This window comes from Plectropomus leopardus, chromosome 18, assembly GCF_008729295.1.
Source record: "Plectropomus leopardus isolate mb chromosome 18, YSFRI_Pleo_2.0, whole genome shotgun sequence".
NCBI classification, from domain to species: domain Eukaryota; kingdom Metazoa; phylum Chordata; class Actinopteri; order Perciformes; family Serranidae; genus Plectropomus; species Plectropomus leopardus.
The window spans coordinates 7767631-7788413 of NC_056480.1; the positions used below are offsets into that span (position 1 = coordinate 7767631).

At 39.3% G+C, this 20783-nt stretch overlaps 1 protein-coding gene across 1 annotated transcript; it reads left to right on the forward strand.

Moving 5' to 3' along the window:
• The first annotated feature begins 88 nt into the window (after nt 1-88).
• On the forward strand, nt 89-19930 carry skiv2l (SKI2 homolog, superkiller viralicidic activity 2-like). The gene is given in 31 exon segments (XM_042506772.1): nt 89-174; nt 527-645; nt 1907-2028; nt 2475-2592; nt 3468-3582; nt 3695-3769; nt 3874-3927; nt 4021-4184; nt 5567-5722; nt 5898-6043; nt 7011-7157; nt 7251-7335; nt 7435-7541; nt 7628-7774; nt 7857-7953; nt 8035-8247; nt 9275-9385; nt 9515-9626; nt 9786-9904; nt 11046-11177; nt 11702-11839; nt 11930-12034; nt 13021-13101; nt 13104-13158; nt 13294-13337; nt 13340-13422; nt 14368-14578; nt 15463-15573; nt 16489-16707; nt 17818-17958; nt 19508-19930. Coding segments are annotated over 31 exon segments (3741 nt in total). The 5' UTR covers nt 89-161; the 3' UTR covers nt 19709-19930.
• The last annotated feature ends 853 nt before the right edge of the window (nt 19931-20783 follow it).

Below are 20783 nucleotides of genomic sequence, written 5' to 3' on the forward strand. Positions count from 1 at the left end.
ATATATTTTTTTCAGGTGTACAGTTTAGTTTTGTTATTCCTGTTAGCTAGCTTAGTTTAGCTAACTCAGTAGCCACTTCCGCTTGTCAATTTTGGCAACTTCCGAGGCGACAGCAGCAACTATTTGGTGGCAACTTTTAGCTTTGTCTTTACAGTGGGGACATGGACAGAATAAGTAAGTTGTGGATTATTAAATGTACAGCTATATTGCATTTTTATAAGTGTATTGAAGCGCGGTTAATGTTGCTAACACCGCTCTCGGGTGTAGCTGGTGTGAGGATGATGTGGCTAATAGCTGTCAAATCTGTGCATCATCCAGCTTCCTCATGACTCATATATTTACTACTCAGTTAAATAACTAATCGCAGTATCAATGTCAGTCTTTCTTGAACACATACGGACAATAAAAGCGTTAAGTTAGCATTGTGTGCATTTGGATAATCTTCCTGTGTGGCTGTGAATTAGCCTCATTGTGTTTGTTGAGTCCTTTCTTTGTGTTGTTGTTGTTGTCTCGCGCCTCTCTGCAGATGTGCCCCCTGCGGGCCCCGCGGACCTGCCGCTGTCCCTGCTGGAGATGGGATGCTCCGGCAGGTTTGAGCTCATCACACACCCTTTACCTGACCTGCCTCTACCTCCACAGAGCACGGTGAGAGAGCAGCAGGATGCATTCAGTCAACATGTTGGCTGTTTACATGTTATCTTCTGTGCAACTCTACTCCAGTATGCTCAGAAGGAAATAGTATGCATGTGTCATTTTACAGTTTTTATAAGGGATATTGGGTTTTTTTTTTTGATATGCCGATATCAAATCATTTGGCCAATAACTGATACCGATATTGATATTAGTGTCGTAGTCAAGACCATTTGGTCTAGACAGGTCTTGATTAAAATTCCGCTATGTTTGATCTTTTTTGATTCTGAGACCGAGACCCTCTAAAAGTGGTCTTGAGACCAAGACCGATCTCGAGTACTACAACACTGATCAATATATCCACTTTTTTGCCACCTAATTTTAGTGAGCAAGTTTCGTCTGTAGTGGAATTAACATCATATTATTGATACTCTTATCACGATGGCCCACCAGCAGATGGAGACATAAGATACAATGATTTTCGGTGTATGTAACATTCATTCATTGAGCAAAATATGACAAATACTTCAACTTATATATTTCTTTATTTAGACGGGGAGGGCTCTTGAGAGCAATCTCTCATTTGCAAGGACACCCTTCTAACAAATAAGATAATTACAAAATCATTACAAACTTAGTCATATAGTATATACATACAAACATATTTACATACACACATGCATACAAACACAACAGATAAAAGACTAACTAAAACAACTACAATTTATGGGAAATGTGTCTTTAGGTTTGCAGTTTTATACTTGTTCACTTTGTAAATTAAAAAAACGAATACACTGATGTGTGATTTTGGCAGAAGTTAGCATGTTGGTCGATTACAATATTTCATTTTTAAAGCCAATGTCTGCTAATACCAATGACGTGTTGATCTTATCGTGCATTCCTAGTAGGGACACACAATACAATCGGCACGTCATCGGTTGTATCAGTTAAATCTTTTTATTATTTTAAATCATCTGATATGCATCTGTAGTTTTGTGGTTATAAATAAATGTGTTCGCATGTAAAATAATGCCACCTATTCACATGTGTGTGTTTCATTCACAAATGTCTTTTTCTCCTTAGAATTTTATTATTTCTGTGACATTTTGAAGACGGAGAGATGCTTCTGAATTGATAGTTGACAGTAATCATGAGGGAAAATGACAGGAGTTAATGTATGATTTAGAAATCAAACCTGTGATTCAGCTGTTAGCTGGTGTCCATCTGCTGACTCACTGAGTTGTTGAATATCAGAGCTTTTCTTTTTCCTCCGCAGCTCCCTCATGGGCTTCCCCCCACCAGCCTGAGCCTGGAGACAGAAGTAGAGAAGCAGTTTTTACAGGACGCTGCCTGGCTTCCAATACACGACACAGACTTTGCCTTCCAGAAGTTTCTCAAGTACGTGTTCCTGTAAAGAATATGCACCAAAATGTGCTTTTGATTCATCCAGTGGCAATATGTGATTTGTGGGTTTCAGTATTTTAATAGCAAATCACAGAATGCATTAACCCCTTAATTTAATTTTAAATTAGCTACTTTATGAGAAACAACAACATTTTTGTCTAACTTCATAGAATCTATTTGATTATGAAAGCAGAGAAATTCTGTAATAAATTATTATCTGTAAGACAAATATAGCAAACGATTTAAAATTAAATGTCACCCGATAATAAACTACAAAAAAACAGAATTATAACCAATCCTAAGCAGATACAGTAAAGATTCATTATTTTATAATTTTAAATCAGATTTTATATAATTCAATTTGTTTTATAGGATTTTTTTTTTAAAATGACCACGTGCATCTGAAGAAGATGTAACTGTCGTGTTGTTGTCTTCATCAGGGTCACTCAGAGAGACGTTAATGTCGACTCTCTGATGAACTGCACGAAGTCTCCACTTCACTCCGGTCTGTCTGTCGTCAGAGATCCGACCACAGGGATGCTGCTGGACTTCACAGAGGTAGCTCACAAACACACTGTTATGTTATTATTTTCATAACTTAAAGGATAATTGCATGTAAATCTGAAGCTCTTGATTGAGTAGTCGATCGACAAAATGTGAATCTTTTGAGAATCGATTAATAGTTTCAGTCATTTTTTTAAAGCAAAAATTACAATTAATTACTGGCTCCAGCCTTTTTAATGTGAATTGATGTTTCTTTTTTGTTTTTCCATGTCAGTAAACTGAATATCTCAGGATTTTGGGACTGTGTGTTCGATAAAAAATAATGATTTCAATATGTAAACTTGCTCTTTAGAAAATTGTTGTTGGTATTATTTTTCTATAGCAACAATGAAATAATTAAAATAATTATCAGTTGCACCCCAAAATGCCATCCAGTTTTAAAAACTGTGACAGAAATTCGGTATGTTGCGGTAAAACTGTGTTACTGAAGAATCCGTCCTCGTCCGTTCAAATGAAAGAGGTTTTGTGTCTTTTTTATGTTGAGATTTGTAGTTTTTATTATTTTTTCATCGAATGACGTACAGTAGATACAATGTAGGCAGGGAACATAAAAAGCAGCCCCTTTAGAGAATAAAGCTTTGAATTATACATAATAATCAAAAAGCCAATAACATAAATTAAAAAAAGACAAAAAGGGGAAACCTTAGAAGGATAAATATTTTATAATGGTACACAAAATAAAAAGAGGAGAAGGGAGTTTACGGGAAAATCAGGCTTCCATCAGAACCCTTAATGTGGGTGTCCCAATTACTCCATTTATGCACGAAGAGATCCACTTAATTCAAGAGTCTGAGGTTTTATGACTTTAAACAAAGTAAAGGTTAATTCAGCTACATTTCGGGTCTGTTCTGTCTTAAATTCATCCTCAGGTGTTACTGGAGAACACCGGCCTGTCAGCAAAGAACTCTCTTTCATTACATCGTCAGCCCGGACCGCCGTCAGAGAGCCTCCGAGGAAGCAACACTAACTACCCTTTCCTCCCCGGTGAGATACACCAGATTCCATCAAAACATTTTCTCCTCAGCTGTTGTCCTTTAGTGACAAAATGTTTTCACTTTGTCTTTATATATGTTTGTTGTGATGGTGCTCTCCTCAGGAGGAATGGAGGAGCTCACTCTGGACCAAATCAAGAAGAAGTCCGAGCTGGAGGAGGACATAGACTTTCAAAATGGTGATTTTGTTTTTAAAAAAAAAAAAGTAGTTTTATGCAGTAAAATAATGATGACAATGTTTCAGCTCTTTATGGCTGAATTTGATCTTTTTGTCCCTTCATAGATTTACTCAGAGTTCCACCTGGACTTAAAGCTGGGATGGACTTCACTGACAAAGGTTAGATATTAAACTTTCCCATAGAAAAAAAATCCTACAGAGCTTAAAAGATAATTAAAATAATTTGAACATATATATATTTGTATCCTGAAGATGCCAAGATAGCAAAGCCACAGGTCAACCTCATGTCCCTCCTGTCCACACTGGAGGACATCACTGATTTGCAGCCTGAGGCAGAAGAGAAAGAGGAAGGCAAAGCAAGCGAAGAAGTTTCCAAACTACCAAGAACGAACAGCCTCGAAGACCTCGGCATCAAGGTACCGCAGCGTGTTTGTTTTCTCTGCTCTGAACTCATGAATCAACACTGAGATGGTCTTATTTCTTCTTTTCGGATATTAAATTTACTTCAGTCACTGTAAAAATGTAGTAATACTGCATTTCAGTTATGTGTCACTTAAATTGAACTGTTTTGAAAAGAGAGCTGGAAACTTGATGGCTGGTGGTTGAGTTATGGCGTCTGCGGTCGTTAAATGCGCAGTGTGTCTCAGATTTACTGAAACTGCAGAGGAAACATTAGGTCATAAATGCTCCTAAGAAAAAGGACGCGTTGAAAACACCATCCATAAAATCTTGAGAGATAAAACACTGGGCTTTTCTCATTAGTCTGTTTTGTGCCTCCTTGTCTCTCCTCTCCTTCGTCCTTCTGGCTTTGACCTGGTAATCAATCTCAGCACGCTTTCTCGAAGAATGTCTCGATTCCTAAAATCTTTTGTAGACCGGAGGCTTTCTATGAGCTGTGTCTTCTCTCGGATCCTTTAAAAAAGTCTTAAAATAAGACCTTAACTGGTAATCAGACGTCTTAAATCAGCCTTTCAATAGTCTTAAAAGTTCTTCATGGGGAATATAATTCTAGGATTTTTTTAATGTTGTATTGTAAAATCTCAAAATAATTGGTAAAATCATTTTTTTAATAGAATTTACTGCATTTTCAATTATTTATTTATCTATCTATTTATTTCAATTTTGGATAGTGTAATATTGGTATTAAATTTCATTGCCAGTGGCATTTAAAAATCTAACTTGCCTAAAGCTTAAGGAACCCTGTTGAGGCATCTATGGCCGATAAAAGAGGCACAATAACACAGCTGATAATGCAGCTGTGTCATACTTCAAATTTAATTGACATCGCTATAAAATGATGATGCTTTAAAATGATGACGCTTTAAAATGATGACGCTTTAAAATAACTTCTCTAAAGTATAGACATCTTATTTTGTTAAATGTCTGTGGAGAGGAGGCGACAAATTGAGAAATGAGAAAAGCCCACTGTCTGTCTTCATCATGCTGTTACAGTAAGTCTGTGTGTATTAATTCAAATTTACAGTTGACTGACATATTTGAGTATTATTTATTCCAAATGTATCAGAATATGTACAGTTAATGTTTACTGAATATTTATGCATGGTGAGATGAAAATGTTCATGATTCATGTTTGTGTCTCTTGTTCTCAATCACTGCAGATAATCTACTTGAGTAAAATGATGCAGTACGGGTTATAAGCTGGAATCGATCGTAATTTTAGACAGTCCCGCTTTTCCCAAACTATAGTAATACTGTAAAGGCTGCAACCTAAATCCCGACGCTGCCTCTGGCTGAGCGTTAACTGCACTGAAATCTGTTTCTCCTCCTCTGTCTCCAGGACGTTGCGTCATCCTCGACTCCCTCGGAGAAAGGAAACGATGAGAAATCAAAGCCAAAAGAGAATCCACCGGAGAATAAGAAATGGGCCATCCCTGTCAACATAACTTCACCCTGCGATGATTTCTATAAACGCATCCCCAACCCAGCTTTCAAGGTTTGTATTCTAGAAATCATCCAAAAAATCTGGTATAACGTCTCTTTTCTTGTATATATGCAGTTAACTCCCCTCTCTGTTAAGTTGTCTCTGTGTTTCTCTGTATATGAGATGACTCATGACATCAGCGCCCGGTGATGACTGATCTGTTTCTCTGCCCTCCTCTCGGCTCCAGTGGCCGTTTGAGCTGGACGTCTTCCAGAAACAGGCTGTGCTGCGGCTGGAGGCTCACGACTCTGTGTTTGTCGCCGCGCACACATCAGCTGGCAAAACAGTGGTGGCCGAATACGCCATCGCCCTCTCACAGAAACACATGACAAGGTGTGTATCTGTTGGCACAAATTAATTTCCCCCTCTTGCCCTCGTTGTGTGTGTGTAGGAGTGCAGATTTGCAGCGAGATAAACACATATCTAGTAAAATTTGAGGAGTTTGCGTTTGAACTTTTACGTTTGGAAAGCATTTGTGATATAAAGAGCTTGGAGAATTGCTACTGTCTCACAGAGTTGCAGGTTATCATTCAGCATGACTAAATTAAAGATATGATGTGAGGTTCATGTGGAGCGTGTGTACTCAGACCTGCAGAGGAGGTGGGCCCTCAAACTTCATGATTTCTCTGGAAAAAATGGGGAGAAGACAACAAGCAACTTAACGAGACATGGCTCAAAAATGACCAAAAAATAGTGAAAAAGTCACAAGAAAATTACCTGAACGTAAGCAGGAAAAAAAACAGTAAAAAACAAACAAAATAACGTGAAAAAGTACTGAAAATCAAATATGTCTTTATTTTAGATATTTAATCTATTTTTCTATAGCATACATTTAAATCTAAAATTATTTTCATTATGACTATAGTTTTCTGGACAGTTTCCCTATTTTTGGGATAATTATCTAAAAATCCTCCCCTCTTTTCTTGTCATCTTTTACTGATTTCTTGCAATTCACGGGATATTTCTGGCCAACTTGGTCACTGCCTTTTTTTCCATATGTTTTTGAAAGAAATCTAACCAATTTGCTCAGTTTCAGAGGGTCAGGTAGCTTGTGAAAGGCATCTGAACGCAGCAGAAGAAGACTGATGTCAGTTCAGGTTTCTAGGGGTTAAGCATAATATGATGATTGTGGATAATATCGAGCATTGCGGTCTTTTTGGCCAGTATAATCGTGACAAGAAATTTTCACAACATCCTATACGTGCTTAACAGTATCATTTTTTTCCTCTTTTGTCTTTATTTTCTGTATTTTATGTATGTGAATATCATATTCTGACTTTTCATTCTGGTGTTTTGACAGGACCATCTACACGTCTCCCATCAAAGCTCTGTCCAATCAGAAGTTCAGAGACTTTAAAAACACCTTTGGAGATGTCGGACTGCTGACGGGCGACGTCCAGCTCAGCCCCGAATCTTCCTGCCTCATCATGACCACGGAGATCCTCCGGTACTGTGGCTGTGTGTTATAAATATTAAATTCATATTTTTAATAAAATACAGTTTTTTTTTTAGATTTATTGCTATTGTTTTTTCCCTTCAGGTCTATGCTTTACAACGGCTCAGAGGTCATCAGAGACTTGGAGTGGGTGATCTTTGACGAGGTTCACTACATTAACGACGCCGAGGTCTGCAACCGTCCCACCTGCTTCCTGCATCTTTCATTTACATAATTTAACTGTTGAAGTTAAAACAACACGTTTTCTCTCTTATTTGTTTATCCTCAGAGAGGGGTCGTTTGGGAGGAGGTTTTGATTATGCTTCCTGATCACGTCAGTATCATTCTCCTCAGCGCCACAGTGCCAAACGCTCTGGAGTTCAGCGAGTGGATCGGGTAGGTGCACTTGGAGAGTGTTTCGGTGTCTAATGCTATTTATGTATCTTTTGAACATTTCTCACATTCATTTTTCTTATTCCTAGTCGTATAAAAAAGAGGCATATTTACGTGATCAGCACGATGAAGCGACCTGTGCCTCTGGAGCATTTTCTGTACACTGGAAACAGCACCAAGACTCAGAAAGAGATGTTCCTACTGATCGATGCAGCAGGAAACTTCCTCACTAAAGGGTACAGCTTTTTTCCAGTTTGCAGCTGTGTTTTTCTTCTGTAGAGGCAGTTTCTCATACAGGAAGTTGTGCTTGTTGTTCAGGTACTACGCAGCCGTTGATGCCAAGAAGGAGCGCACCAGCAAACACGCCCAGTCATTTGGCACGAAAAGTACTTCTCACAACACCACAGCTAGTCAGGTAATTCCCTTCACCTTCTCTTCTTGATTTTTATCAAACAGCATCTTCTTGTTCTCATCCCTGTCTGTGTTTTCCCTGCAGGACCGATCCGTGTGGCTCACTCTCCTACACTTCCTGTCCCAGCGGCAGCAGACGCCGGTGGTCGCCTTCACCTTCTCTCGGACGCGCTGTGACGAGAACGCCCGCTCGCTGGACTCCATGGACTTGACCACCTCCATAGAGAAGGCTGAGATTCACTCGTTCTTCCAGAAGAGCCTGAGTCGCCTCCGAGGAGGAGACAGACAGCTGCCTCAGGTCAGTGTTGTAGACCTTATAAACCAAGACAAGACCAAACACTGAAGGGTTGACACCAAGTCTCGACTTAGACCAGACCAGTGGAAGTCCCACACTGCATGACACACTTATGATCAAAAGATGCAAACCGCACAGCAGCAGGTATAAGGCTGCTCTCGTCTATATGTGTATAGATGATATATGGTTCTCTCAACAAGACCAAACATATTTGCATTTACTGTCGATGTGAAGTGAGTTACCACCAGAATATATCGAGTATCAAATACCACTTGCTGGCACAGCGCAGAGCTCTCCTCCCCCCTTGCCAAAGGCAGAGTTTGCAGTTGACCTGCACTTTATGCAGGTAGCCAGACAGCCAGACGGTGGGACACTGAACATAAAGTCAGCACAGCGACCACTGATGCAGCAGCCAGGCAGCTCCCGTTCAACTGTGTGCCCTGCGTCGCACAAAGCCTCAACCAAGCCATCACAGTTTCTCTGCAGAAATATGCTGACGTTTCTCTTCCAGCATATCTTTGAGCATGCAGTACCTTTGAGGATATTCTGGAGAGTAATCGTCATTGTTCTGGATTGTTGCAATAATGATAATATACGTACATGTGCATAAAGCAAGCATATTTGTCCACTCCCATATTGAGGAAAGTAAAAAAACTTGTTGTTGTTTGTCTGTTTAAGGTACATATAGAACAAATAAAAAATGTGATGTTAACAATGGATGACCATGCAATTAATCGCAATTAAATATTTCAATTGATTGACAGCCCTAATATATATATATATATATATATATATATATATATATATATATATATATATATATTTAGACACACACATATATGTCTAAATATACCTATATATCTGTATCTACCTATCCGCACACCTACTGCTGTTTTGGAAACCAACCTCAATGAAAGAACTGGAGGTGGCGAATTACCGTTACAGGTGTGAAAGCAGCCGTTTTTTATTTTTTGGTGACCTGTCCCTTTAATGCTGTATTAATAATGATCATTACAAATTCCATGTTTAGATCTTGACGATGAGGGACCTGTTGAAGAGGGGAATAGCGGTCCATCATAGCGGCATCCTGCCGATACTGAAGGAGGTCATTGAGATGCTCTTCTCCCGAGGCCTCGTAAAGGTGAGTCACACCAGAGGACAAGAAGATATCATAAAAGCACATCATTAAAAAAAATTAAACTAACAAACCTTAAAGCATAATCTCCATCAGTCCACAGATGATTAAAACAATACTCTCTTCATATCCCAGGTGCTTTTTGCCACCGAGACGTTTGCGATGGGAGTTAACATGCCTGCGAGGACCGTGGTGTTCGACAGCATCAGGAAACACGACGGGACCGGCTTTAGAAATCTGCTGCCAGGTTTGGTGCTCTCTCTCCGTCTCCCGTGTGTCTGCGTTCCCTCTCTTTCATCTGAGCCAACATTTATTATTCTCTTTCATCTCCGAGGATGAATCGGAGTCGAGGGAAAACAACAGTAGTTTTGATTTCTCTTTAATGTTTTTGAACTTTTACTTTCAGGTGAGTATATTCAGATGGCGGGCAGAGCAGGCAGGAGAGGTCTGGACGCCACCGGCACCGTCATCATTCTGTGCAAAGCCGGAGTTCACGAGATGGCAGATCTGCATGTCATGATGCTGGTGAGGCCCTCCGTCTGCTCTGTGATCGTAAATCTCCTTCTGCAGGTCAATATTGCAAAATATGTTTAATCGCTCAAAGCAGAGCCTCCTGTTTACTTTGGCCGAGTTTCAAAGAAAGTGCTGCACGCCGGGTTATTCATGAAACATTTAATAACACAGTTGAGTGGGCTATTTTAACTCTCTTTCACTCTGAGAGGAGTGTTTTGATTCAATGTGCTCTTTAAGAGAAATTATTCTCCTTCATCTCTAGCTTTATCTTAAAAATCTGTTTGAAAAAGTTATTGTATCTGTTTGCTATAAAACAGCCAGTGCTCTTTCCTATTCCAATTATTTTTAAGGAATGTTTACACTGGCAAACTTCATTTTAAGGCATAGTTTGGGGTTTTTGAAGTGGGGCTGTATGAGATAAGTGTCTATAGTCAGTGTGTTACATACAGTATTACATACAGGAATTTATTTTAGCAACTTCTTTGCCAACTTCTGCCTCCTCTTCCTTTATTGGGGTTCTTTTTTTTATTTATTATTCTTTTTATATTTATATAAAATATATATATATAATAATATATAATATAATTATTATATATTATATAATAATAATATAATATATAATAATATTAAAATATAATATTTTATATTTATATATCTTTGCAGAAATTATTTTTTTGTTGTTACTTTTGTTAAATTTTTTTTATTAATATTATTGATTTTTTATTTCTTACTTAATTGCCTGTATTTTTTTTATGTCTCTGCATATTCATGTAGCTTAGTCCATCTGTTCAGTTTATGAGCGAAATCCAATTTCTAAAAAAAAACAAAACAGTTAAAACAAATATTAAGGGAATTACACCTCGTCTGCCAAAGCAGCAGCAGGAAAAGTGAAAAACAATCCTCCTTTTTAAATTGCTGGCACTGAAAGAAATATCTGGTTGATATTTAATATTTTTAAAAAAAATATATATATATATATATATATATATATATATATATATATATATATATATATATATATATACATATATATAGTTTATAAACCCCATGAAATGACTATAACCAACAATTAATTAATCCTAGAAATGAAAATGGATTCAGAAAATGAGTCTTTATAGCTGCAGACTGGAAAATCTCACCACTCCTGTTTCAGGGTAAACCCACCACCCTCCAGTCCCAGTTCAGACTCACTTACACGATGATCCTCAACCTGCTGCGAGTCGAAGCTCTCCGCGTGACCGACATGATGAGGAGGAGCTTTTCTGAGAGCCACAGGGACACTCAGGTAACAAACGCCTGCAGAACAGCACCAGTGTGATTATATATCTTATACAGCACAAAGGTAAGTTAAAAAATGTACGTAAATGACAGAAAATGTCAAAAGAAAGATTTTAAAATAATGTTTCTCGTCTATAAAGCACTAAATGGTCTCGGGCCTAAATACATTTCTGATTTACTTGTACACTACAATGCATCCAGACACCTTTAGGTCATCTGGAATAAGTTTGCTCAGCGTTCCCACGATCAAAACCAAGAAAGATGAAGCAGTTTGCGGTTTTTATGCTCCCCACCTGTGGGACAAACTCCCTGAATACCTGAGGTCTGCTGAATGTGGCTTTCCAGTAACATCTTTTGTCTTGCTTTTTCTCTTTGATTGTCTGTAAGTTTTTAATACAGTTTTAAAGTTTTCTTAATGGATTGTTTTCTGTTCCTTTGTAAAACACTCTGAATTGCCTTGTGTCTGAAAGATGCTAAAAATAAACTTGCCTCGCCTCATCGAAGCTCTTCCTTCTCTCTCTCCTGCTGTAGGCTCACGAGAAGAGGATCAGCCAGCTGAAGCAGTCGCTGTCCTCTCTGCCTCCTCTGGACACAGAAGGTCAGCTGTCCGACCTGTTGCCTTACTACCACACTGTGACGGAGCTACGAACCACCACCGAGGCCCTCCAGGTAAACACACACACACACACACACCAAAGATCACATTCTTGCTTCATGCTTTAATCGGCTGCATTTCCTCGCTGCTGTCTGTGGTTTCAGCGCGCTATCCTGGAGTCTGTCAACGGGCTGAAGGCTCTGTCTGTGGGTCGCGTCCTGGTGGTGAACAACAAGCGGCATGTCAACGCTCTGGGAGTCATCCTACAGGTGGGAGCGTGTCTGATAATGTCTGTGTAACACGTAGCAGCAGATGAAGACATAAACATTCCTGAAAACTTAAATGCTCATCACAAAGTGCAATCGCAAAGTGAAAATATGTAGTGTGGCAGCCCGCTGTGCTGAATCCAAGGCTGAAATTATATTTAATTATGTGATAGAAACATTTAAAGTTACCGCACTGTCAGGCTGTCTTCAGCTGGTGTACAATAAACTGAAATGTTTTTGTCTGTCATTAGTTATTTTAGTTTATCTTTATTTAATGTCCCTCTTTTGTAAGGGTTGAGATGGCTGCATAAAACATTGTTAAGTCACAAAAATGAAAAAAAAATAACTAGACTATTCAGTGCTGCTGTGTTGTGTCTAAATAATTAGATTTAATCTTAAACGTAAATCCTTTGTGCGTTTTATTTTCTTTTTTTCGGTTGTTCTGGCCTTTTTTTCCCACAAATATCACCAAGTAATCAGACAACTAGAGCTGTAGATCGCTTTGGAGTTTACTCTGATGAAGTTTTAGTTTCTGTAGGTGGTGTCTGTGATATTTGTTTTAAAGAAACTTTAAAGTACAGCATATAGATAGAAAGCATGTGGGCAAAAGGTCAACATGCACAGACAGAAAATGTAGAATTTAATAGTTTGATAATTGGGTACAGGATGTAATCACATAAGTTTCACAACATAAAAAGTAAAGTAAAGCTTTGGAAATCACTGCAGTAGATCCAGTATTCTCAGCGTTCAGGGTCGAGTAGGTCTGGAGCCTCTCCCAGCATGCAGTTGGGCAAAAAAAAGCACAAATAGATATTAAAACCTGCAAGAAGTTTAGGGTTTCTATTCCACCCTACCTGCATGTCTTCAGAATAGGGGTGAAAACCAGAGCATTCAGTGGAGACACACACACACATACACACACACAAACACGGGAAGAAACTGTCCCTTATTCCTACATCCATCTCTTGACGTCTCCTCCTTTATGCCAGGTGTCCAACGACTCTGTGAATCGCACCTTCACGGCTCTCATCATCTGTGACAAGGGCAACGAGGAAGGCGAAGGAAAAGAAAAAACAACAACAACGCTTTCCCTCACCTCTACAACACCGCGCTCTTCATACCTGAAGGTTGGCTGACTGACAGACAGACACAGACACACGCTTTCTTACATTTCTACCCCCGCACCTTTTATATATTTACTCAAACCAACCGTTGAGTTCAACAGAAGTGTAAATGACGGTTGTTCCTTCTGTTGTTGTCAGGCCCGTGCAGCCACACGGTGCAGAAGTTGAAGCTTCACGAAATCTCTCAGGCATCACAGTGAAAACGCTCAAAGTGATTCCAGACAGGATCATCGACAACTACAACAAGAGGCAACAGCCGCGGTTCAAGTATGTGAGAAAGAGCTCAGCTGATCTCAGTCAGTTTTTGTAATTTGCTTCTTATAACACAGTCAACGCTCTTTCCTTTCCCAGTTATTCTGAAGGAATTTTTACATCGGCAACTTCATGTTGATTTAAATATAAAAGGGAATTTATTTTGGCAACTTCCCCTGTGTCACTCCCTTCCCTCTTTTTATTAGGCTTTTAATTAATTTATTTATTATTTTTATTTATTATGTCTTTATTTTTACATATTTACTTTTTCCTTCTTACTTATTTTTTATTGCTGTTTCTTTTGTTATATATTTTAGTATTAGTGTTATTGATTTTTATTTTCATTTCTTACTTTAATTAACTGTATCTCTTTTATTTCTGCATACTCATCTGCTTTTATTCATCTGTTAAGTTTACGAGCAGCAAACCCCCCCCCCCCCCAAAACAATAAGAAAAAAAAAGTTATAATAAATATAAAGGGAATTAAGAGGTTTTTAATTATACCTGGTCTGCCAAGGAAGCTGCAGGTAAAGTAAAACAAATCTAAAAAAATTAGGGGAACTAATTATCCCCTCTTTATTAAAAATGATAAATATTATACCTTGCAGTGTATCAGGGGATTTCAAACCCCATAAATACCTTCTGAACACAAATATAGCCTTTGTGTTAATGCTGCTAGGGCAGTAGCTTTATTTTCCTTATGTACTTGCATATACCCGCCCAAAAAGACATAACAAAATCAAGTATAATTAACCTCGCATGAATGAAATGAGTAAAAGTAGAGTAAAAGACATAAATTTAAGTAAAAAAGATAAAAGGGACTCGGTATAATGGTTTGGTTTAATTAGTCATCCAACTTCTCCTTTCCTCTCTACCGTGTAACGGTGTCTATTTGTCTCTTTTTGTTCCTGTTAATTCATAGCTCTGTATCAAACCGCATTTTTGTCTTTGTCTCTTCAGGTTTGACCCTCCGGGCCAAGCCATCTCCACAGCGACCCAGGAGCTCCTGCGATTGGCCGAGGCCAACCCCAGCGGCATCGCGACCCTTGACCCTGTGAACGACCTTCAGCTGAAGAACGTGGACGTGGTGGAGGACTCCATGAGGCTCCGTGTGCTGCAGGACAGCCTCAAAGAGTTCAACTGCATCCACTCGCCCACCTTCGCAGAGCAGGTGTGTTTTTGTTTGTGTGTGTGTGTGTGTGTAGGTGTGTGTTTAATGGAGGCTGTCCTTGAATGAACTCTTTTGTTCTGTATGGGAGTTATTTATATTTTTGAGCTTCACTATGCAGATGAATGATGCCGAAAGTGTTTCATTCCAGTGTTTGTTTAATAAAGACACCAAATTCTTTTGTGCAGCAATTGAATATTTATGCAGCTAATTAACATCATACCCTTACATAACACACTTTACAATTGGCCCCCTTTTTGCTGCCTCCCCTCATTTCTCCCTTTTCATCCCAGCATCAGCTCCTTTTTATCCCCCCGTCATTTCTCTTCTATTTTCCACAATAATAACATCAAACTACGCCACAAGATTTTTGTGTTTGCGTATCCTGTCTTCCTGCCAGCCTTGTCGAGGAGATAAGATGCAAAAATCGGAGCTGGCTGTTTCTATAATTACCCATATAGGCTCATAGCCGCAGCTCACAGGCGCGGCGTGTCGTTTGAGTCGTCTCACGCACACACACACGAAATCCTTCATTACTTTGCAAGATAACAGGCTCTTAGTTGCAGTATCACAGTCTCCTCTCATCACTGTAGATTCACGCTTTCTTGTGTCTTTATGAATTGTGGGTATTATAAAGCGGTGGTTAATGCAGTGTGCTCTACAGTGGAAACTGTTAGTACGGAGTAATTGGCCTCAGTGGGTTTATGTAACATGTTGAGCTACAGACTCCTCTGTGCTGTCAATGAGAGCACAATAGGAAACGTTATCCCCTCCGCTAGAACGCAGAGTTGGTTTATTTGATGCACTGAAATCAGGTCAAGTGCTGCTGTGCTGCTGATGTATATTCAAGTCAAGTAACTGTGTGTGTGTGTGTGTGTGTGTGTCAGTTTGCTCGGGTTCAGGAGAGGATGAGTGTGCAGGAGGAGCTGGACCGGCTGCTGTTCCTGGTTTCTGATCAGTCCCTGTCTCTGCTGCCTGAATACCACCAGAGGATCAAGGTTTGACTCGCTGTCCTGGGAAATCATTACAGATAAATGTCTTAGCTACTTGTCCTATCTCAAACTTAGTTTCAAAAATAGGAAAAAAAATCCTATCTTACCATTACAGAAATACTTCCTGTGTCCTATTTTATCTCAGACTTATCTTATCTTAAGAAATCCTAACTCAAGCTGTAGATTTGATTCTTTAATCAACACTCGTCTTGTCTTGCCTTTATCTGTGTTTATACTTCAAACAAGAAAGAAAGATTAGAAAGTAAAAGTAGGCTTATATTAGTTTTTTTTTTAAATGATCTACATTCACATGCTGACATCTGTTCATAGTGATTAGCCCAAATGACCGGCACACAGAAGAGGAGGTCTTGGTTCTGACGTTCGCACTGAATCGGCCCAAAATATTTGCCCTCGCCCTCAAGATTGGGATGACTCTGTGATGCCTAAATTACTGAGGAAAACATGAACAAAGTACTTGGAAACATGCTGCTGTAATACTAAAAACCCTTCATGTCATTCTAAACTGAGATTAGATTTTTAGATTAGGAATTTTTCTTTTTAATTTTTTTGTTTTTGAGAAATTGAAAATCTAATTTAGGTCATAACTCTTAGATCATCTCCTTCAGTACTACATGTCCTGCATGTTTTAAATCTCTCCCTGCTGCTACACAGCTGGATTAAATGATCAGCTGGTCATCACACAGTTAAAGGAGTTCATAACGAGTTGATCATTTGAACCAGCTGTGTTGCAGCAGGGAGAGATCCAAAACATGCAGGATGAGTGGTAGTCGAGGAGAGGTTTGGGGAGCACTGTCTTAGATAATTATTTACCACTTTAGCATTTACATTTGTATTTTAGAGCTTTTCTTAGATCCTGAACAAAGACACTCAGAGGTTTACTCCCCTGCTGTTCTCCCTCAGGTGCTGCAGTCCCTCCAGTACGTCGACGGCAGCGGGGCGGTGCAGCTGAAAGGCCGCGTGGCGTGTCAGATCAGCAGCCACGAGCTGCTGCTGACTGAGCTGCTGTTCGAGAACGTCCTGAGCCCGCTGGCGCCCGAGGAGAGCGCCGCCCTGCTGTCCTGTCTGGTGTTCACGCAAAACACGCAGGTGGAGCCGCACATCACCAACACGCTGCAGGAGGTGAGGTGCTTCAGTCTTGTTTGTATCTCACAAAGAGCACAGTCATTCAAATGACAGCCGTGATGTGTTTGTACTGACATACTGTACAGACTTTCCCTCCTGCGTGGGTGACTCACACACACAAACACACATCGTACATCCTCGCCCCGCAGAAAGGACATTAAGGGCATTTCACCTGACTCATCCCAGTCACTTGCTCACTTATGAGTTCACTCGTCTGTCTCCATCAGACTCTCCTCTGCTGTGTCAGTGTGTGTGTGTTGTTAAACGGTCCTTGATACATGAAAATGCTTTATGAGCGCCTGAATTAGTGATGACCTGAGTTCTGTAGACCTGCGATAGCAGAGCAGACGCATCACGGTACGGTTTGTAAAACAGATTTCTTTAACATCACCAAGAGGCAAGAGAGAGGCGCAGTTAAGAGCCTCCTGTAAAAAAATAATAATAATAAATCTCTGTCTTTCAGGCTTAACTTACACATTTCCATCTGCTCCACAATCTCTCTTCCTCTTTCTCTCTAGGTTAACCCTTAACATTGCACAAATTGAAATTACGAATATAAAATAGGCCTAATGGAAACACGTCAATATTGAAAACAAACTTCCATTTATTGCAAAAAAGTTTTTTGGTTTGCATGAGGTGGTATTTCAGGCCTTTTGAAAAATCCATATTTTGCAAAACTGCAATGGAAAAACTTTATTGACTCTCTCAGGCATGATGCAGCAGGAGCTACAAGACGTGTTACTGCATCGCATAACTCTTCAAAGTTGAGCGGATCATCTGGAAGTATTGAATCCACAACTCCTCTGTGAAATCTATCACCTCACAGAAATCCCTCATACATGGCCGCTCCCAAGTATAAAGGTCTTGCCTTTCCATTATCGTTCGCATAACACGCCAACGTCGCTTCGATTGGAAATAATGACGGCTAACGCGGTGGCTGCAATAGAAATAAACCAGCTAATGTTTTGAACATCCATCGTCACGCCTCTTGGATTGAGAAGATCATCTCACAACCGCGTTTTATCTACCTTTCGAAAATATCGCCTAAGTTTTGCAGAATCTGTAATGGAAACCCGCCTTACGTCTCTCTCTGTCTTTTTCTTTCAGGGCATTGATCGGGTGCTGTCAGTGGCCAAACGTATCGGAGAGCTGCAGAGGGATTGTGGGATACCACAGACAGCTGAGGAGTTTGTTGGCCAGTTCAAGTTCGGCCTGACAGAGGTGGTGTACTGCTGGGCCAGAGGCATGGTGAGGGTTAACTCCTTGTTGTTGCGCTTGATTTTGACCTCATTCACACTGGTAACATGCAGTCTGTACGTGGATGAGAAAAAAATGGCCTGTTAAAGGTGCACTCAACCGATTTTACATGTCAACATGTAGAGAACTGCTCAGCCTGTGAAAACTTGGAGATGTTAAAGTCCAAACTGGAGTTTTTACAAGGCATGGCAGCTTTTATGCTGCCTTCACGTGCTCCTCAGAAATATCACATTTACCGTATTTGAAAGTAAGGAGCACACGAACAGCTCTCCAAAGTTGTAATTATGAGTGGGAAATTGGGAAATTTCGATGATACCCAAGTTGCGGAGTTGAAAGTGACAGTTACGTGACGTTTGCATGCATGGAAACAGTGTCAACAGCCAATTTTCATTGCAATTACCTCAGCAACACCTTGAGCCCTTTATTCACTGAAACAACAGGAACACAAAGATAGCTAGCTATGCAAATATTAGCTAATTATGTTATTTAAGCTTATAAAGAAATTAAAACGTCAACCACATACCTGATGCACACTCTATGTGCTTGGTTCTGCTGCTGAAGCACAAAGGAGCTCTGTGCTACTTGCTTTTGGTAAAACGTCAGCCACAAAAAATCAACCTTTTTACTTCTAGTAAATATGTGTCATGCTTTTTAAAGCACTTCAATGAGTGTATGTCATTATTACTATTGTAGAACTGGGAGGTGCAATATTTTCATAGGAGCATGTGAAGGCAGCATAACAAACAATGTCATTATGGGAATTATAGGATTCTGGACATCTTTGCTGCATCGATTTTGAGCTTTCATTATTAATGCAAAGCTTGTGAGGACCCAAACTTTATGGACGTGTAATATTAAATTGCTCTAGTGTCTCAAAAGCTGGAGTGCAGGACCTAAACGTATAACTGAATGTTACTGATTATTTTCTCAAGTTGATGTAATTAAATCACAATGAATGAGATCTCAAAGCTTGAATTAAGGCTAGTTTTAACTATTTTATGACGCATTTATTAGCAGTTTAAGTGGTTTTATTGTTTGAAATTTAAATTATGTTAAAGGTCCAGTTTGTAGGATTTAAGTGGACATATTTGCAAAAATGAAATATGATATGTATGTTTTCTTTAGTGTGCAATCAGCTGAAACTAAGAATTGTCATGTTTTTGTTATCTTCGAACGAGCCGTTTATATCTACATATGGAGCGGGTCCTCATCCATGGAGTCCGCCATGTTGTTCCTGCCCTGAGAGGACAAATCAAACACTGGCTCTATATTAGGCCATTTGAAGTTTGGTGTCAGCTATCGTAGCTCTCCTACATGCTTGGCACACAGGAGAAATTTCCGTTTATTACAATCTGCAACCTCACTGCTAGATGCCACTAAATCCTGCACATTCAGCATTTAAGATACATTCAAACACAGTTTGCATTTCCTTCTTTATTCACTGAATTTACTCTCTTAATTTCTGCGACTTTTTTCCCCCTTGTGTTGCATCATCACCATCTCACCCTCCTCCTGTCTCACTCCCGCCATCTCATCACAGCCGTTCGCAGAGATCGCCCAGCTCACAGACGTCCAGGAGGGCACGGTGGTCCGCTGCATCCAGCGCCTGGACGAGGTGCTGAAGGAGGTGCGTCAGGCCGCCCGTATCGTGGGAGACTCCGTCCTGGGGAGCAAGATGGAGAAGGCCTCCCTGGCCATCCGCAGGGACATCGTCTTCACCGCCTCGCTCTACACCCACTGAGAGACGAGCCTGCAGCCGAGCGCTTCTTTGTGTGAAAGGTGTGAGAAAGATGTGGGGGAGGTGAGGAGATGGTTTAAGTGCTGTATGTGCCTATAAAACATGTTTACAGTTCCTGACAATGAAGAAGGGAATGATTTTAACCAACAGACCAAAGTAGAGACTGTGGGAATGAACATGAAATCTGTAATTTATTGTACAGTAATAAAAATCTGTATTCCCAAATCATGTTTGTCTCAGATGTTTGTAAATGTTTGATTGCACATGCATCACTCTCCTGGTTGTTCTGACCAGTGGTGGAATGTAACTAAATACATTTACTCAAGTACTGTACTAAAGTATGAATTTGAGGTACTTTACATGAGTATTTTCTTTTCATGCTACTTCATGCTTTTACTCCAGCACATTTTAGAGGGAAATATTGTACTTCACTACGTTTATCTGACAGCCTTACAAAATAAGATTTTTGAATTAAAATGATAATTTATAAAATGTTTGTTGTAAATTAAATTTGCAAACAGTTTACGCAAGTACTGCAGCAACAATTGTTGGTTAATCTGTCAATTCACAGAAAATGAATTGCCAATTATTTTGATGACCTTTTAAGTCTTTTCTTTCTGTAATTAATTCAGAGTTTAGTTTAGAGTTTATTTTCAATTTTGATTTAAAAATGTTAATGTTTTTTATTCTTTTTAGGTAATTTTTGAATATGTTATCTTTTTTTTAATTTTGAAGTTTTTGTTGTTTTTTTCTACTATAATTAAGTGGGGGGTTTTAATGTTGTTTTTTTCCTTTACTTTTTTTGTAATTGTTCTGGGGGTGTTTTTATTCTCTTAATTTTGAGTCTGGTATGTTTATTTCTTTTTTGTCTTTTTTTGAATAATGTTGAGTTTTGGGGGTGTTTGTTTTTTTTAATTATAATTTTGAGGTTAGGGGTATGTTATTCTGTTTTGTAATGTTTGTTTGTTTTTGTTTTTTTGTTTTTTTTAAGATTTTTCTTAGTGGGTACTTACTTCAGATGCATTTTCCTGATTACAGTTATTCACTTTAACTTAAATAATTTTTTTTAACACAGGGC